General features: G+C 42.7%; 1 protein-coding gene across 3 annotated transcripts in view; it reads right to left on the reverse strand.

Annotated features, from left to right (window-relative positions):
• The window catches only part of ETV6 (ETS variant transcription factor 6), a 300,336-nt gene that overhangs the window by 35,091 nt on the left and 244,454 nt on the right, over nucleotides 1-20,791 (reverse strand). For all 3 annotated transcript variants that reach the window (XM_064284563.1, XM_023554362.2, XM_010594975.3), the window contains one exon: nucleotides 14,897-15,031. In XM_064284563.1, the coding sequence (XP_064140633.1) occupies nucleotides 14,897-15,031 (135 nt within the window). The remainder of the gene's footprint in view (nucleotides 1-14,896; nucleotides 15,032-20,791) is intronic.

The following is a 20,791-nucleotide window of genomic DNA, read 5'->3' on the forward strand; positions in this document are numbered from 1 at the left end:
TTGGTGCCCTGGGGGCTCCTTTACCAGGGAAAACAGGAAGTCAAGATGTGGGCCTGTTTCTCCTCCAGTGGGACCTCTAGTTACCTTCTGCCAGATTCTAGAATTACTGAATTGAAAGGGGCATAAAAAGGTTAATCTTACAGTTCTTAAATGTGAGAGAAGTCAAAACATTAATAGAAAGGTTCCAAATGGCTCATTCATTCAAGAAACTTTGTGGAGGCCTTACCATGTGCCAGGTTCTGTGAGATAACATAAAATAAAAGCAGTTCTCATGTTAAAATTTGGTTGTGTACTGAAAGTAACTAAGGTTGACACTTAAAATGTATTTTCCCAAAAAATAACGCTACAGATGGTGCATGGTTAATCTGCAGAGGAGTTCTAGGATAATGGCGTGGGGTGGCAACAGGCCCTTCCTATGTACGGGATGCTCAAATCTGGTGTTTGCACAACTGCACGCAGTTATAATAATGTGAATGGGTAAGAAAACTGGAGGGGAAAAAAAAACCCAACGTAATAATGGTAATTGATATCAAATAATGGTAATGAATAACATTTATTGAGTGCTTGCCATGTGATAGGTATTTCCCGTATTAGCTCACCACTCCTTTCTTACATCAACCCTATATGATAAACCAAAGGGGAAAAAAAAACCAAACCTGTTGCCGTCAAGTTGATTCTGACCCACAGCAAGCCTACAGCACAGAGTACAACTGCCCCACAGGGTTTCCAAGGATGTAATCTTTAAGGAAGCAGACTGCCACATCTTTCTCCCTCAGTGGGTTTGAACCGCCAACCTTTTGGTTAGCAACCGAGCAATTAATTGTGCCACCAGGGCTCCCCCTATAATAAACACCAAACTCGTTGCCATTGAGTCGATTCTGACTTATAGTGAGAGGAGAACTGCCCCATAGGCTTTCCAAGGAGCGCGTGGTGGGTTGGAACTGTCAAGCTTTTGGTTAGCAGCCGAGCACTTAACCACTGCGCCACCAGGGCTCCCCTTATGTGATAGGTACTGTTATTTTCCTTCTTTGACAGATGGAAACCGAGGCACAAGGAAGTCAAATAACTCACCTAAAGTTATATAATTGGTAAACTGGCAGGGCTGGGATTTGAACCCAGGTGGTCTGGGTCTGGAAACCCTGATGGCATAGTGGTTAAAAGCTACAGCAGCTAACCGAAAGGTCGGCGGTTCGAATCCACCAGGCGCTCCTTGGAAACCCTATGGGGCAGTTCTACTCTGTCCTATAGGATCACTATGAGTTGGAATCAACCAGACAACAACGGGTTTGGTTTGGTCTGGATCTAGAGCATACATACTTAACCATTACGCTCCCTGTCTCTGTCAGGTATTACACAATCACCATGTACAACAAAGATGTCAAACACCAGCCAATGGCTTCCTTGACATTTCAGTCACCAGCACCATTTGAGCAAGACTAGAGAATCTGAATGGTTTTTACAACAACCAGTAATAAGAGGTAGCTTGAACAGCAAAAAACTTCATCTACCTCGTGCCAGTGCCCAGGTGGCAAAATGGCTAAGTGCTTGACTACTAGCTGAAAGGTTGGTGGCTCTTCTGCTTCAGAAAGGTCACAGCCTTGAAAACCCTACGGAACACACATACGGTTGCCATGAGTCAGAGCTACCTTGACCACAACTAAACACAACAACCCTGGTGCCTACTCAGCAGCCATGACGAGGTGCCGGCTTTCCTAGCATGACCTGCTCGGAGGAGCTGGTTCCCAAAGGGAGGTGAGAGCCAGTGTTTCTGTTGTCAGGAGCCAGTGCGTGACTCAGAACTCACTTTTCTCACAACCTGGACATTTTCATCATGCCAAGTCCTTTTATCCTAAGGGAGTCAATGAGCTATATGGGGTAATCCAATCCAATTTAGTGTGTGCTTTTAATACATATATTTTTTGAACTGAGGATATACTTTGGAGCTCTCAAAAGTTATCTTCAACTTTTTTTTTTTATTTGGCAGTTCCAAGAACTGTGAAGTGGAAAAATTGTAAGCAGGAGTACTGGGACCTGCCACAGTGTACCCCAGCCAAGTGACTTGAAAACTGCCTTAGCACAACTCCACAACTTTTCTACTACAACTGCCGTACAGTCAATTATTTAATATGGACCTTCTAGCCATAGTCTTTGTGACTCCCACACAATGATTGGGTGGGACTATGCAAATAAGGTGTTTGTGGCCCACCAAGGGGACTGGACAGCTTGCTGCTAATGCAAGTAAGGTGTATGGAACCTGTGATGGTTAAGGTTATGTATTAACTTGGCTAGGCCATGATTTTCAGTGGTTTGGCAGTAATGTAATGATGTTCTATTTTGTGATCTGATGCAATTATCCTTCACTTTGTGGTGTGTTGTAAAGCCTAGCCTCTACGCCTGTGGTTATGATCCCATTTATTATGTTAATGAGGAAGGATTAAGGTGGGATGTATATTGAGTTATGGCCTTACTAGAGGGTGTGACTCAAGTCACTACCCTTATGCCAGTTACTACCCTTACCATCCTTATTCAAGTCATGCCCTTATTTGAATCACTCCTTTTATCTTACGAGGGATAAAAGAAGGAAGAATCAGAGGAGGAGGGGGCACTACCACCAAGAAGAAGAGCTAGGAGTGGAGCATGCCCTTCGGACAAAGGCTCCCTGTGCCGAGAACCTCCCAGACCCAGAAGACAGAGAGAGAAAGCTGTAACACTGGAGATGGTGCAAGATGGCGAGAAGTGGAGGCAGAAAGACTGCAGCAGAACCAGAAGACTGGTATGAGACAGCATGGTGGGCTTCCCAAACCACAAAGCGAGGCGGCTACAGTGGGTGTGCTGACCTACGGAGAGGGCTAAGTGCCTTCGAGCTGAGGTTAACTGGTGGAGTGGGGTACCCCTGGGCACTTACTGGTAACACTAAAGAGATCTGTAACACTTGCCTGAGTAGGGCAGAGGCTGTGCTCAGGGGCCAAGAGCCCAAAAGCCAGAGACGCCTGCCTGTGAGCATGGCTAGGAAGAGGCTGTCCTGATTGAAGAACTGTATCCTGAGTCATTTCTGATCCTGAATTGTAACCTGCTACTTCCCTAATAATCCCCAACGTTCTGAGTATTGACTGTGAGTTCTCTGTGGCCACTGCAATGAATTATTGAACACAACAGAGAAGTAGAGAGTACCATGAGAAGGGCCCCCTCGAAGTTAAAGGAGGTCAGACGCCTCGGTCATCACACCATTTTTACAACTCTTCTACTCATCTTTCAATCGTTCTCCCCATTTTCAGGGTGCTTGTACAAAAAACATTAATAAATATGTTATTTTGGTGGGTACATCCATGTTGTGGAGTCCCTGGGTTGTGCAAATGGTTAAAGTGCTTGGTTGCTCATCATAAGGTTGGAGGATCAAGTTCACTCAGGGGCACCTTGGAAGAAAGGGCTGGCAATCTACTTCCGAAAAATCAGCCCATTGGGGCACAGTTCTACTCTTGACAAATAATGGCTGCCATGAGTCAGAATCAACTTCATGGCAACTGTTTGGTTGTTTATTCATGCTGTAATTGAATGAACAAGGCACTGGAGTCAACCAGGCCTCAGTTTCAATCTTCACTTTGCTATCTCGCAGCTGAGTGACTTGGGGCCATATTACTTCCCTGCTCTGAGCCTAAGTTTATTCATCTATAAAGTGGGGATAATAATATTACCTTCTGTTATGGATTGAATTGTGTGTCCCAAAATATGTGTTGTAAATACTAACCTCTACGCAATGGGTTTTTGTATGCTTGTGGTTATAATCTCATTTGGGAATGGGTTGTCTTTGTTACTTTAATGAGACAGGATTAGTGTAGGGTGTGTCAAGCAAGCAAGGAGAGATGGCATAAGATAGATGCCAAGACACATGGAGATCTCTGAGGAATCGGGAAGCAGAAGCTAAAGAGACAAGGACTGTCCTCCAGAGCCAATAGAGAAAGAAAGTCTTCCCGTAAAGCCCGCGCTCTTAATTCAGACTTCTAGTCTCACAAATTGTGAGAAAATAAGTTTGTTTGTTAAAGCCATCCACTTGTGGTATTTCTGTTATAGTAGCACTAAATAACTAAAACAGAATTTGGTATCGAAGATCTGCTCTAACAGATACCTAAAATGTGGAAGTGGTTTTGGAATTGGGTACTGGGTAGAGACTGAAAGAGTTTTAAGGTGCCTAAAAGTAAAAGCCAACTCACAGGGTTGCTATGAGTCGGAATCGACTTGATGGCAATGGGTTTGGTGTTTTCGAATAGCAAAAGCCTAGATTGCCTTCAAGAGATTGTTGGTAGAATTATGGACATCAAAGGCAATTCTAGTGAGGGCTCAGAAGGAAGTGAGGATAAGCATGGAGAAAGTCTCTGTCGTCTTAGAGACTAACACGGTGCCAGCAACAGAAAGTTGCTAGAAGTGTGGGTGTTAAATGTGCTTCTGGTGAGGCTTTAAAAGAAAATGGACATGTGACTGGACAATGGAGGAAGGGTGATGCTTTTTACACAGAGGCAAAGAACTTTTCTGAATTATGTTCAAATGTTTGGTGGAACATAGAATTTGTAAGTGATGAACTTGGTATCTGGCTGATGAGATTTCTAAGCAAGATCTTAAACGGGCTGTCTGGTTCCTCCTTGCTTCTTACAGTAAAATGCAAAAGGAAAGAGATGGGTTTATCAATAAACCATGCAAAATGAAGACAGAGTTTAAAGATTTGGAAAATTCTGTTGTATAATCTAAAGACATATGTCCTAGAATTTTCACTAAGGACGCAGCTACACAATCTTTTATTAATGAGATTAAGCCTGTGACTGATGGATCTAACCAACTACCACAGCAGAAAACTCATCAGCTGAGACTGAAGGAGACAGAGAAAGAATGAAAGAATGCTGTCTGCCTCTTGGAATTCTATAGGCAGGTTAACAGGCCAAAGAAGCTACACCTGCTGTCCTCCAAGAAAAGGACCATCCCTGGGGCAGCTCAGAGATCACAGGAACTGTTGGAAGGAGCATGAGAAGCAGGGCCTTCTCAGTTTCAAAGGGTGGAGCCACCGTCTCCTGGATCTCAAAGGGTCAGGGCAGATTAACCAGTGAGCAAACTATGCATGGGTTTACATTAAGCAAGGTATGCACTGGCTTACTTGTGCTTACTTGTTAATTTCTAGTGCACAATTTCACTTGGGTTCTCTAGGACACACGCAAAAAACATGTGAATTGTGCACTACAGATTAGTAAGTAAGCACCAGTAAGCCTGTGCATACCTTGCTTACTAGGCAATCTGTCCCTGGGTGGGGCCACAGCTTCCTAGGTTTCAAAGAGTTGGATCTTCACCAACTTTGTTCTGGAGTGTGGGGCTGCCGTTAAGGTGTGCCAGGGGGGCGGGGCTGCTGCCCAAAGCTGCTGGCGAGGGGCTGCCATGTCCAAAAGGCAGAAGAATGGGGCTTGTGGGGGCTGAGGAGGGGTGGCCACTCAGATGGACTAGGAGAATGAGGCCTCCTAAAGCTGCGGGAGCAGAGTTGCCATCCCAGAGGACCTGGAAGGCTAAGCTGAAGCCCAGGGCCAAAAAGCCTCCAACCAGAATCCAGAGGCTGTGGCCTGCATCCAAAGTTTGGAGGATGGGGGCCATTGTCCAGATGGTCTTAGTGAAGAGAGGATTATTTTCAAGCCTTGAGAGCTAATGTAATTTGTTCTGGGTTTTGGACTTGCTTGGTACCTGTTATCCCTTCTTTCCCTCTGTCTACTTTGTGCCTGTTCCACTTTTGTACTTTGGAAACAGGTAACTTGTGCTCTGGATTTCACAGGTTCACAGATGAAGAGGACTTTTGACCCAGGATGGAACTTGCCTAAAGTTTCACCTATGGCATCACTAGGGTTGAAGTCACCCAATGTGGTAACTCATGGTGTCACCCCTCCCCGCATGGACCTCCTCTTGTACCAGACCACACACAATCCTTAGTAATGTTTTCTGTACTACTGTTACTCATAAATTGTAATTCCCGTATACCACTGAATATAATGGCAAAAGCAGTGACATAAACAACTGGCAAAATTAAAATTACATCTTTAAAAACTACATCAAAATGATGTTCATTTTAACATTAAACTTTACCGTTATACGAGATACATTAATGGATTAGGTTTGCATAATCAATAATGGCCCAAACGATGTATAAGTTGTAGACATATGCATATAGTAATATATTCATAAATGAAATAGTGAAGTAATAAAAATAAACAGGAATAAATATACAAGCATTGCAGCACTTAGTGAACATCTTGACTAAATTAGAACTTTCCTTTCCTGGCATTCATAGCTGTGAACTTGTGAATCACTTTATCAAAATCGACTCACTTTTTTAATGTGTCACTATTTTTTAAACCATAATTCAAACTTAAAACATGAAACTTTCCTTAAAGTCAGATACGTACCTGCAAGACAGTGATGTTTTTAAAGAAAACTACAAAAAGACTAAAAAAACCTGAATTTAAGATTTAAGTTATATTTCTAAACATACATCAAGAAACACAGCATTCCCCCACTTCATATTTTAAACTGTCAATTTCTCTATTTAGCTATCAGAGAGTTATATGATCAACAGTTGTTATATATGTAAGTTTATTATCGATTTTAATCATAAAATAATGTGATAAATATAGTTATAAATTACTTAAATGTAATATTTCTTAGATTATATGAATACCAACAAAGAAGTTGTTTTGTAAAAATCTTTCTATATTGAATTACTACAGTATTAGTTACAACATCGTTAGTAATGGAGTGGAAGCCTTTTTTGGTTTTCTCCTTTTTTCTTTTACTACTTCATCCTCGAAAAAGTTATTGATATAGGTTTACAAATACTAATTACCACAATTGTAGCTAAAACGCCAGAAAATTTGACAAAATCAGCAGTTAGAAAACACTGGCAGCAAAGAAAATAACAGCTCAAAACCCTGTGATTTGAAGTGTCACTGTAATTAGGTAATAATGACAGCTCTGAGCAGAGCACATCAGAAGGCTCAAGAAGTAAATGAGCATAAAGTTTTAGGCTTGTAGGTACATTGGTAGATGTATGCTGGGCTTATAAAAAATTTTTGTTGTTATAACTAACTACAGATATATATATGTATATACATATATTTTTTTTTGTAAGAAATAAGTGTTTATTGTTGTTTTAAGATGCTACATACATGGGGGTAATTATTTTTATTTTTATTGTGCTTTAAGGAGAAGTTTACAAATCAAGTCAGTCTCTCATATAAAAATTTGTATACACCTTGCTATGTACTCCTAGCTGCTCTCCCCCTGAGACAGCGCGCTCCTTCTCTCCACCCTGTAGTCCCTGTGTCCACTCAGCCAGCTTCTGTCCCCCTCTGTTGTCTCATCTCCCCTCCAGACAGGAGCTGCCCACATAGTCTCATGTGTCTACTTGATCCAAGAAGCTCACTCCTCACCAGTATCATTTTCTGTCGTATAGTTTTTTTTTTAGTCCAGTCCAATGCCTGTCTGAAGAGTTGGCTTTGGGAATACTGAGATATTTTTATAAAAAATAATAAATTTCTGCTGAAACACTGCACAAAAATTTTATAGACAGTCATTCTGGTGTCACCCCTCGGACAGTGTCACCCGGTGTGGTCCACACTCCGGGTACCCTCCTAGTGAGGCCGCTGAATCTCACCCATATTTGATTTAGATGATACAACAGATGAGATTCTGGACTTGGAGTTGGTTTAAGACTTTTGAGATGATGTGATGGGGTAAATGTGTTTTGCATATAGAAGGACATGAATTTTGGGGGGCCAAAAGGTAGAATGTTATGAATTGTACCGTGCCCCCCCAAAATGTGTTTTAAAGTCTAACCTCTACTCCTATGGCTATAATTCCATTCGGGAATGGGCTGTCGTCTTTATGTTAATGAGGCAGAATTAACGTAGGGTATGTCTTGAGTTATTCTCTTCTGAGATATAAAAAAGATTAAACAAGCAAGCCAGTGAAGACAGACAGGTAAGATCTATGCCGAGCCACCTGGAGATCTCCAAGGAACCAGGAGGCAGAAGCTGAAGAGACAAGGACCTTCCTCCAGAGCCAACAGAGAAAGCCTTCCCCCTTGAGCCGGTGCTCTTAGTTCGGACTTCTAGCCTCCTAAACTGTGAGAAAAAAAAAAAAATTTTTTTTGTTTGCTAAGGCCATCCACTTGTGGTATTTCTGTTACAGCAGCACTAGATAACTAAGACAGCTTCTTAACAGGCTGGCTGTAGAGGTTAAATGATTTAAACATTTAAGTGCTTAGATCAGGGCCCGGCACACAATAAGGACCCAATAAATGTTAGCTATTACTCTGTTATTACAAAGTAGATTCATACACCTCATCTTGTTTAATTATCTCATTAAAATTGTATAAGAATTCCCTCCTCCAAAGCAGTCTTTGGGCACTTGGGTTTGTTGGGAGAGGGATCAGAGTCCCCTCAATAAAATAATTATATAAAGAAATGCACGCCACCACGCCCCTCTCCCCCATCTCCTACAAAGAAATGATTTCTCTTCACATCTGTGTCATTATCTTGTGCTAGTTGCAAGGAGAACAAAGACCAACAGTGTTTTGACACTTAAATTTCTCACCACCATTCCCAGTTTCCATGTCCACCTAGGACAAAGGCTGCATCAGAACTGAACTGCCACCTTAAACCTGTGTCCATTGTTGCAGAAATAATCACAGCACCAAGTATGCATATTTTTTAATTAAAGTTATTAAAAATCCCTCCCACTGTCTTGTGGAAAGAGTTTGGGAGGGAGTGGAGCTGAAGAGTTGAAATTATAGGACAGTCCATCAAAGAGATTATGGGATGAGAATATTTGAAAAACACAGACCTTGTACCTGTGAGCATGTCTAGTCCTACATGGGGTCAATGGAGCAGGCCCATTTAGAGACTTTAGCCCAGGCTGGAAGCATACTTTAGACTTTCAATCATTCTCTCCATTTTCATCTTTTAATCATTCTCCCCCTTTTCAGGGTGCTTACACAAAAAAACGTTAATAAAAACGTTATTTTGATGGATGCACCCACGTTGTGGAGTCCCTGGATTGTGCCAACGGTTAATGAGCTTGGCTGCTTAAACATAAGGTTGGAGGATTAAGTCCACCCAGGGGCACCTCGGAAGAAAGGCCTGGTGATCTACTTTCAAAAAAACAGCCTTTGAAAACCCTATAGAGTGGAGTTCTACTCTGACACACATGGGGTCCACATAAATCTGAATCAACTGGATGACAACTACTTTTTTTTTTTTTTTTTTAAGCTGAACTACAACTCTCTCAGAAACCTTTTAAATCACTGATACCCCCCCCAAAAAAAATCCAGAAACAGCCCTTGATGACCATCCCCCACCAGCACAGTGGTTCCAGGCAGCTGTGGCCCTAACTTGAACTTGTGGCCTAGGATACTGGAAGCCCACTTGGAGCTGCCATTCCATGTTGTGGATTCTTAGAGCTAAAAAGGGAACATAGAGACCATGTGGATCAGTGGTTTTTAGCTATCGTTCTGAGTGACTGTGGTGCTTCATAGAGAGGCTCAGGGATGGGTTGACAGAAACCTGAGTAGTCTGAGGCTAACATACTTCTACAGAACACTTTTATACAACTCCGTATCCCTAAAATAAATCATCAAGGAAATAATATTTGATATGTATAATTTCACTTTACAGAGTTTTTTTCCCAAGCCCAGCTCTTTCAGTATACTGACATATGCCTAAGTTTATCATGTATTACCACTCATAAGCATAAATATAACATCATTGCTTCTAGAGATAATTCATTCTGAGCTGGGTTTTTTCCCTCAGCATACAGCATGAGAAAGAGGGGAGGGTTGGAGGTAGGGAATTTGTACTGATTCATTTACCTCTCTACTTGGTCTCTTTGCTACTGTCTTGATCATCTAGTGCTGCTATAACAGAAATACCACAAGTGGATAGCTTTAATGAAGGGAAATTTATTCTCTCACAGTTTACGAGGCTAGAAGTCCAAACTCACAGTGCCAACTTTAGGGGCAGGCTTTCTCTCTGTCTGTTCTGGAGGAAGGTCCTCGTCACCAATCTTCCCTGGTCGAGGAGCTTCTCAGCACAGGAACCCTGGGTCCAAAGGACACACTCTGCTCCCAGCATTGCTTTCTTGGTGGTATGAAGTACCCCTGTCTCTCTGCTCACTTCTTTCTTTTATATCTCAAAAGAGATTGATTTAAGACACAACCTAATTTTGTATACTGAGTCCTGCCTCATTAACATAACTGCCAAGAATCCCACCTCATTAACATTATGGAGGTAGAATTTACAACACATAGGAAAATCACAACAGATGACAAAATGGTGGACAATCATACACTACTGGGAATCATGGATTAGCCAAGTTGACACACATTTTTTTTGGAGGGACACAATTCAATGGCACCCTGTATCTGAAAGTCTGGAGGTAGGTAGCTTCTTTATATAACTTCTGTGCCTTTTACACCTCTTCTCATTTGACACCAAAAATCATACCAGTTGCCATCAAGTCAATTCCCATTCATGGCGGCCTCATGTATATCTGAGTAGAACTGTGCTCCACAGAGTTTTCAATGGCTGTTTTTTAGAAGTAGATCACCAGGCCTTTCTTCTGAGATACCTCTGGGCGAACTCAAACCTTCAACCTTTTGGTTAGCAGCTAAGCATGTTAACCATCTGTACTATCCAGGAATTCATCTTATTTGATACCACCTGATAAAGAGATGGAGGAGCCCTGGTGGCACAGTGATTAAGTGCTCAGCTGCTAACCAAAGGGTTAGTGGTTCGAAACCACGAGTCACTCTGCAGGAAAAAGATGTGGCAGTCTGCTTCTGTAAAGATTATAGCCTCAGGAAACCCTATGAAGCAGTTCTACTCTGTCCTATGGGGTTGTTATGAGTTGTAACCAACTTAACGATGCCAAATATATATATATATATATATATATATTTTTTTTTAAGATAAAGAGCTATACTTCACATGGGATAAAGTTCTCAGGCTCAAAGGCAAAGGACCATAGACTTGGGGGACATCTATGTCAATCAGCACAACATAGTTCTTAAAGACAATATTCTACATCCTACTTTGGTGAGTCGCGTCTGCAGTCTTAAAAGCTTTTGAGCGGCCATCTAAGATATAACTATCAGTCTCTTCTAGACCGGAGCAAAAGAGAGGGAAAAATACTAAAGACTCAAGGGAGCAATTAGTCCAAAGGACTAATAGAACACACGAACCATAGCCTACACAACCCGAGACCAAAAGAACTAGATGGTGCCCGGCTATAATGACTTACCGCTCTGACTAGGATTAAAATAGAGGGTACTGGACAGAGTGGGAGAAAAATGTAGAACAAATGATCAAATTCACAAACAAGACCAGACTTATTGGTCTGGCAGACACTGGAGGAACCCCTGAAGCTATGGCCCCTGGCACCCTTCTAATTCAGATTTGAAGCCAGTCTTGAGGTTGACCTTTCAGCAAAGATTAGGCAGGCCTACAAAACAAACAAAAACACATGTGAGGAACATGCTTCTTAGATCAATCAAGTATACAAGATCAAATGGGCAACACCTGCCCAGGAACACAGATGAGAAGGTGGGAAGGGACAGGAAAACTGGATGAATGGACATGGTGAACCCAGGGTGGAGAGGGAAAGAGACAGAGTGCTGACACACGTGGGTTGCAACGATGCCATGAAATGATTTGTGTATGAACTTTTGAATGAGAAACTAACTTGCTCTGTAAATTTCACCTAAATCACAATAATAAAAAAAGAACTACACTTCTCTTCTTTTCGCATTCACCTGTTCATCTGAGAGCATGCACAGTGTCTGAACAGACAAGGCAGCAGGGCACATACTCTCAGGTCCTGCTTCCTGGCAGCGGCTTTAAGGAGTGGCTTCTGAGAACACACTGCTTTTAAGAGCTGGGACTGAAGCACTGCTAACTGGTCCACAGGGCAATGAAGCTCTTGACCTTCGCCTCATTAGCTCCATTCTCTTACCTACTGAGCTCACCACCACCGACATCTTAACACTTAGACAGCACAGCTCATTACAGTGTATGTGGTGGCACATCTGAATTTACTTGGTTTGAGAGTAACTCACAGTAACCGGGGCTTCAAACCGGTTTGTTCCGGTTCAAACCCCTGCTGAGAATTTGCATTTCCACCCCAGATATACCGAATCAGAATTAATATTTTAACAAGATCCCATGGTGATTCTTATGTATAACTTCCTGGGAACTTGTTAGAAATGCAAATTCTTAGCAGGAGTTTGAGCTGGAAACTGGTTCAAAGTCCTAGAGTAAAACAGCTTTCTCTACTGATGAGCTCCTGCAAACGAGAACAACAACAAACCCATCTACTTATGAGTCAAATCAGGCCAAGGGGAAGGAGGGAAGATTTGTGATGAGGTGAGACCAGTAAGCCTCCAATCACATTCGGGAATAAAAAGGGAAATAAAAATTCCAAGTGCGTTTTTTCCCTTTCTTTTAAATAATGAGAGAAAGAAAAGGTGAGAGAGAGAGAAAAAAAAACAAAACACTACAATTATCACACACCCTTTGAATTGGAGCAGGCTAGGTAATACACTTCTTGTCTTAATGTCAAGCTTCAGTAAACCCACCTCCTCTTCTCTGGAGTGGCTGTTGGCTATTATGCAAGCCGGAAATGCACATGGCAGGAAGAGCAAAAGAATGTAGAAACCATGTTGGGGGTGGGGGGCAGCTGCTAAATTTAGCAAGGGTGAAGCTAGGGGAAGAAAGGATGAGAGAAGCAGGCAGGAAGCTTCCAAGAAATGCTAGTTTATTCTCCATCATGGAAGCGAGGGGACCTGCTGTGGAACACTTGGCACAAAGAAGGGATGTCACTGCCTGGAGTCAGGCTCTCTTTTGTGAAGTGTTAATTAAGAAAACAAAAACCTTCTCATTTTTTAATTTGCCAACAGCAAAACAAAAATATTAACCCTGCTCTCGGGGATGATCCATCAATTTAAGGAAATGCCTCAAGGGATCAGGGTTTTAGGCCCCTACTAATCTGGTCCTAAGGAAACGTTATGTGTAAAAAGTACTGGAGTATTGTGAGTTCCCGCATCTGTGGTCTAACCAACCCCACCAGGAGACAGTAATGATCCTCAGAGGCATGGGTCATCAAAGACTGCTACTATATACTCAGCTGTTAACTGTGAGGTGCTCATAGTAAGATTTTTATATCCTATTTCTGTACCCAAACACCTGCTTTGGAACTATGTCCAGGGCCACACTTCAATTCTGGTCTTTTGTTCTGTTTCCTACCAGTTACTTTCTGACTGCTGTGAATGGCAAGACAAGAGCAGCAAGGGCTGAACTGGGGCATGTGAAATCAGCACCAATGCTGAGTCCACTGTTACCAGCTTCTTTCGGTGCACGAAGGAGACATCCCTGACCTAACAGAGTTCATACGGTTTTGCAGTGTTTTTTTGTTTCCCCCTTCTCTCCCTCATTTTATTACCCCCTGCTCAAAAATCTTCAATGACTACCTGTTACTTTCCTCCACAGCCCCAAAATCAGAGGCTTCTACACTCTGGCTCCAATCCTAGAACTAATTTTAGGATTAGGTCTGCAATGACAAAATGTTGACCATCATCAAAGCAGGATGATGGCTTACAGGGGTTAATCTATTTTATTCTCTTTAACTGGAGTAAATGTATAAATTCTACAGGCACCCTCCCATCAAATAATTAGCATTTAATGGTCCTTTTTTTGGGACTCCCTGAGTGGCATAAACAGTCAAGTGCTCGACTACTAGCCAAAAGATTTGTGGTTCGAACCACCCAGCGGCACCTTGAAAGACCAAAACCAAAAACCAAACCCACTGCTGTTGAGTCGATTCTGACTCATAGGGATCCTATAAACAGAGTAGACCTGCCCCATAAGGTTTTCAAGGCTATAAAACTTCACGGAAGCAGACTGCCATGCCTTTGTCCCACAGAGCAGGTGGTGGGTTCGAACCGCCAACCTTTTGGTTAGCTGCCAAGCGCTTTGACCACTGCACCCCCAGGGCTCCTTCCCTGGAAGACAGGCCTGGCTATCTGCTTCTGAAAGATTACAGTCTTGACAACTCTAGAGAGGAGTTCTACTCTGCACACATGGGGTTGCCATTAGTTAGAACTGACTCATGGCAAGCGCCAACGACAAATGGGGTATGTTTGAAATCTTTCGTAATAGAAGTTGGTGGGGGAGGAGATAAACTGTACAATCCAAGCCATCTGACTGTTCTCTATTCCAAGAATTTACCCCATTCTTCTGTCATTCTATCTGGAATGTTCTTCGCTTCACCCCTGCTCAACAGAACCCTGCCGGGCCTTCAAGGAACCCTCTAGAGCCACCTCCTTATTCGTTGAAGCTGACCGTGTTCCCTGTACCTGGATACGACTTCTCCTTCCACTACCTCTTTGTGGTGCCTCTTATTAGAGTTATGCTTTTACACTTACGCATTTATCTATGTCATTTCTTCACTTCGATTATGAGTTGCAGAGAACTGGGACTATATCTTGGCAGGTCCCCCAGTGCCTTATACACATGGTAAAACCCAAAAAACCCATTGCCGATGAGTTGATTCTGACTCATAATGACCCTATAGGACAGAGTAGAACTGCCCCATAGGGTTTTCAAGGAGCACCTGGTGGATTCAAACTGCCGACCTTTTGGTTAGCACCCATAGCACTTAACCACAACGCCACCAGGGTTTCCATATACATAGTAAATACTCAGTAAATATTTGCTTAAGGAAAAATGAATTACGCGAATAAGAACAATTTCTCAAGTTAGCAATTAAACTTCTTGGATTTGTCTAAATGGCAAGCAAGGAAAACAGAAGCCTCCTGGGGTACCTTCCTCGTGGTTCTGGTGCAGAATGACCTCCGGCTGTGTGTGTATAGAGTTTCCGGGGTGGAAGAATGGTGAAAAAAGAATCCGAGGTTTCCTCTGCTTCAGAATATGCTGAAGGAGTTCATAGAGCACATCACCTGGAAAGAAAAAGGAAACAGAGAAATGGGAATACTTCATCTGACAGCTGTTTACTGAGCCATCTATCTACTATATGCCTGGCACAGTGCTGAGGATACAATGGTGATCAGAACAGGTATGCTACCTCCTTTCATGGAGCTTACAGGGATGACAGGGTGTAGCACCCGAAACTCGAAAGATCAGAGCTATGTGATCTTTTCACCAAACCTTTTTCACTATGAAAGTAATATTCATTAATCGTACAAATCTGAAAAATGCAGAAAACCAGAAAGAAAACAAAAACCACCTATGACCCCATGGCTAAGAGAGAGAAGTCCTGTTAATATTATCTAGAGTTACATTATCTGTAGTTATATAATTGGAAGCTGGCTTTTTAGTGTCTTCTCCAGATTAGGTTTTAAAGATTTTTTTCACATTACTGAACTGCTTCAGTAGCTGCATATCAATGGCCCATCACAGGGATGTACTAGGCTTTACTGGAAATTTAAATTGTCTCTATTTTTGCTGTTTTTTTTTTTTTTTAGGAAAATATCCTTTCCACATGTATCTTTGCTTGCATTTCCGATTACTCAAAGAAGAATCATTAAGTATGAACATTTTTAATGTTCCATTGACAACTCACAGATTCTTCAGAGAAATCTTCCCCACAGAGAAAAACATATCTTTCTAGCCCACCCCAATCCCAGCAGGAAGGGAATAAATATGAAGAAGAAGTCACCAGCACGGTCAGAAATGCTAACTATTAAAGATGCCCTATAAGGGACTGGCACATTCTGGGATACTCCCCTTCTTTAAAAATACATACAGGCATTTCTCCAAGGCTCTACAACCTCTGGATAATCATCTTTAGATGCCAGCCCCTTTGCAGAGGGTGGTAGGGGATGGTTTGAGCAGGAGGCCCTCTGTTCTGATGTATTTGGTATTCAAAGTGTCCACTGAGTACTTAATTAGCAAAAAAAACTGTCATGGTCTTGTTCCACCCCTTTGGCTGAGATCCAAGTTCAAAACGCAGGTGGGTGCCTCAAAACTCTTTAGGGGTGGGTGATTAATCTTTAAAATACCACAGGCTTCTGGCTGTCTCCCCATGCCCTGCCCCACACACAGATATCCAGTTCACAATTGTACCACACAATAGGCCTTTGTTGCTAATTTTAGCCATTTTTTAACAGATACTTTAATTAACAACTTAATTTAACGGCATATTTTGGGCTGTAGATATTGCTTTATTTATTTATTTTTCCTTTTAAACTCAGCACGAACCTTAGACATGCTCCATATTCATTTCTATCTTCCTGCAAACCTCCACTCCTCTACCATTTGTCCACAGACACCAAATAAAGTTTCATGGATGCCCTATTCTAAGTGATTCCTGAGGGAACGCTGTGACCTTGCCTTGACTTTGCTGCAGCCTCTCCTTTTGAATTTTGATTGCTAATGTACTGCTGCTATTTACTATTACGATTAAAAAAAAAGCAAAAGGCTTTAAAAAGCTGAAGACACAGTATCACGTGAGCATTTCATTAAAAGGAGATGGGCAGGAAGATGCAGAGGTGTTCTGAGCTGGACTTTTAAGAGTGCGAAGTAGAACAAAGAACCACAGCGCACATAGTACGGTTTTAGATCTGGGAAGGGCTTCAGAACTCATCTACTCCAAACCTAGTAGTCATGGTGATGTTGTCTCTGAAACGCAGATACGGAGCCTGAAATACAGTCCTATTTTAATGATTCATATTTTAATCTTTTACAAAAATAAGCTCCTAATCAACACTTTGTTTCTTTTGGTTTACTGTAATGTCATTCTGAACTTTTCCTAATTTACATGGCCTCACGCTTGCTGGGTTTTATCCTGTGGGTTTGATTGATGTTTTATTTCAGTAGTATGCAGAATAGAAAATGAAAACATTTAAAAACGTGCTCCTGATGACTACTATTACTAAAAAAAAAAAAAAAAGGGTCAGTAATTACTGTATTCATTTTGGAAGGGGAGGCCAGGAAATATAAATTTAGTGCCTGTGAGGGTGTTCAGCTCTGTTCATTTAGAAAGGCAACTGGATGGGTGGTGAAGGGCAGCGAATGCAGAGGCGGTGGTGGGGGATGGAGCTCCAGCACTACCGCACCAGGTGACCTTGAGCAAGCCCCTGAATGTCTCTGCAAATGCAAATAATCACACTAACCTCATAACTGTGCTGTGCTGATCAAACGAGGGAAACGCTGTGAAGCATCCAGAGCAGGGTTTGGTGCTCTTGTGGCACCGCCCCACCCTTTGGAAGCTGTGCTCCTGGGCCTGGAGAAGCTCGGTGGTGTAGGGGTGAGGACAGTGGGCTAGAGACTGGGCAAGTCCCTTTCTCTTCCCTGTTTCCACTTCTCTGCCTACATACAGAAAGTCAGGGAATGTAGCAGAACAGATAAAGAGTCTACGCTCTGTGGTCAGATGGCTGCCACCTTAGGCTTGTTTCTTAACCTCTCTAGGACTTAGTTTCCTGGTCTATAAAATGGCAATGTTAACAGTATCTACCTCCGAGGACTACAGTGAGGATTCAATGAGGTAGTCCATGCTATAAACTTATCATGGTGTCAGGCAAACAGCAACAGCTCGGAAAACACTAGCTGTTGATGTTACCACCACCGCCACCACCATCACTATCATTGTTGATATTATTAAAGTGGTTTAGGACAGACCTATAAATCTCTAAGGACATCTTGGATGGTGAACAAAGGGGGTAGGGGATATCTGGGTCAAGACTAGTGTTTGGTTCCTCCTCCACAAAGGGCAAAGACGGTTTACTGAGGCCACTCTCCTACCCTTGGTCTCTGGATACCTCACCCTCGCCTGGTGGGCTAAACCCACAGTGGGGCTGACATGTGCTCTAGCCCATACTTTCCCAGGCCTTCTGTGCTGGCTCTCTTCAGGCTCTCATCCTCCTACTGCCAAAGTGAGCTGGGCAGAGAAGGTTCCTTTCCTAGTATGTCAGGGAAAACAGGAGCCCTCAGAAGGAAGGGGCAAATCAAGCCGAACACTGCCAGTTCCTTAGCTAAACCATAAGCCTATCATGACAACCAGTAAGATAACATTCGTAAGTGCCACTTGAGGGCTGGCTAGTGGATGCGCACATGGCCCCAAAGCTGAAGGCTCTAGGCCAGGGAACAACTTAATTCTAAGACCCTAGACTGTGGTCAGAGCTGGACCAGTGCACTCATAGATGTGTCTTGTCAGTAACCATGGGCACAGTCAAGGAATACAGCTGGCTCAGAACAAAGACATCACTACTATGGGGGAAAAAATAACCTACGGTGCATGCCCTATGTGTGTATGATTGTCAGCAATACAGTAAAGCCTGCAAAAGCCAGGAACTGTGTAAGGCAGAGACCCGCCAGAAGGAACACTCAAATATTTTCCACTAAAACAAGTGATAGAAAAGTGGTAAGACTGCACCTTGTCAAAGGTGGAGAACTTTCAAGACCTGGAAGAACTAGGCAGTCTTGCTGAGTTGACTCTCACAAGTTTCACGGTAGTATGTATATGATCAGGCTCACAGTTTGGAATCTTAGACCTGGAGAGGATCCAGAGGCTCTTTAAGACTGACTCAAACTTCTGCTCGGTAAAAGGTCTCTTATCTCCCTCACCCACCGTGAAGCAGCTTTGGCTGAGCACTTCCAGTGACAGGCATCTTACCACAGCATAAGCAAATACCCAGGCTTAATTCCTGGCCAAAGCACCTCATACGCAGCCAGCACTCATTTATCAGCAGAGGCTGGCATGTTGCTACGATGCTGAACAAGCTTCAGCAGAGCTTCCAGACTAAGATGGACTAGGAAGGAAGGCCTGATGGTCTACTTTGAAAATCAGCCAATGAAAACCCTATGGGTCATAATGGTCCAATAGCAACCAACTGCGGGGATGGCACAGAACCAGGCATCGTTTTGTTCCGTTGTGTGTGGGGTTGCCGTGAATTGGGGCTGACTCGATGGTAACTACAAACAACAACAGTTGATAGAAAGTTCTTCTGTTGGGTTGGAATCTGGCCTCCTGTGTAATTCCACGTACCTTGGGTCTTAGCTTTGGCCTGTGGAGCAACACAGAAGATGAGCCTTATTTACAACAGTTTTCTAAATAAATAAAGATGGCCCACCCGTCCTCCTCCATCTCCATTCCCCCTGTAGTTCCTCTAACACCCAGTCTGTTCTCCTCTTGATACATTCTTAAGAGCTTTATATATGCAAGAGATCACATTTAAAAAGTACTATTAACAGAAAGATCTTTGGAATAAAAAAGCTATTTAAAAATGTTATATTTATTGGCCTATGAAAAATAAAGAACATGGGCCACAGCACTGTATACTTAGCTAATGACCATTGGGTTGAATTCAAAAGGCACTTTTCAAAAATATTCTTGACCCATTTGATTCTTGATAAATTTTCTCCATCTTCCCAGAAAAGAAATAGCTGGTACTAACTGTAAAAGGTGCTTCTATTGTGCTAGGCAACAAAACCAAGGCCTGTTGGTCAAGGGACAATAACTTCTGTTGGTCCCTCTACATATCTCCCTGCATACACAGGCACACGTTCAGGTGGATGCGCCATGAAGCTAGTGAGCTTCAGGGCCCCCCCGCCTGTATCAGCCCCTGAGGGGCCGTAGCAATATTTGCATTCATAATTTTATATTCTCTTTCTAAAAGCAATTCCTCTAAATTACAAGCTTCAGGCCCCACAACACCCAGATAGACCCAGGGTGCATGCACACACACACAGTTTTGTATTGGTGATCTTGATCTGAAAAGCCAGGGACCTACTTTGAGGACCCCACATTTTATTATTTTACTTGCAACTTACTTCACATGGTCAGCAGACAGAATGAACGAAAGTGCTGCAAGTTGTCTTATCAGTCTTTGTTTCATAAAGCCACATTCATATGTATTTTTTCCCCCAGCTGATACCATTTCATACACAAACATTTCCCCATTTCAATGTAGCTCACAGTTCTGTCTCTCACAATCTCTCTCTCCCTAACCTATAGTCCTATATTCAACCCCTTTCTATGGGTTTTTTTTCCTTTGGCATTTAAAAAGTTTCAAGTTTTTCCGGTCTACACAGACATGCACATACACACACACATTTTTCTCTCCAGGTTCTGCTCCTGTTTCTCTCCTCCCCATCACAGCCAAACTTCTCTGAGGAGCTGGAGCTGGCCAAGTCTGTTATCGCCACATCCTCACTCCCACTTCTCAGGTCCCTTCATTCTGGCTTCCACTCCAGTCCTTTTCCAAACTGCTCTTGCTGAGGTCACCTCCCTGTTGTCAACTCCAAATGGCAAGGGTCAGTAATTGGGGACTTGTCTGATCTCTCAGGAGTAACCATCACCTCTCTCCTCTTAGAACATTCTGTGGTTTCCGAAATGCTTACTTTTTCTTCCCACCTTTCTGGGCCTTCCTCCTTATCCAACCCTTCAGTATTAAGGCTCCCAGGGCTCTCACTGTTCTCTGTTCCTAGGCAATCTTAACTACTCTTATTTCTTCAATTAGCATGTCTATGCCAGATCTGGAGCCCTGGGTGCAATGGTTAAGAGCTATGGCTGCTAATCAAAAGGTTGGCAGTTTGAATGCACCAGCCGCTCCTTGGAAACCCTATGGGAAAGTTCTACTCTGTCCTATAGAGTTGCTAGGAGTTGAAACTGACTCGACAGCAACAGGTCTGGTTTTTGTTTTTTTATGCCAAATCTACTTCAGCCAGGCATTTCTTCTGAACTCAAGAACCATATTTAG

This window comes from Loxodonta africana, chromosome 4 (genome assembly GCF_030014295.1).
Source record: "Loxodonta africana isolate mLoxAfr1 chromosome 4, mLoxAfr1.hap2, whole genome shotgun sequence".
NCBI lineage: Eukaryota > Metazoa > Chordata > Mammalia > Proboscidea > Elephantidae > Loxodonta > Loxodonta africana.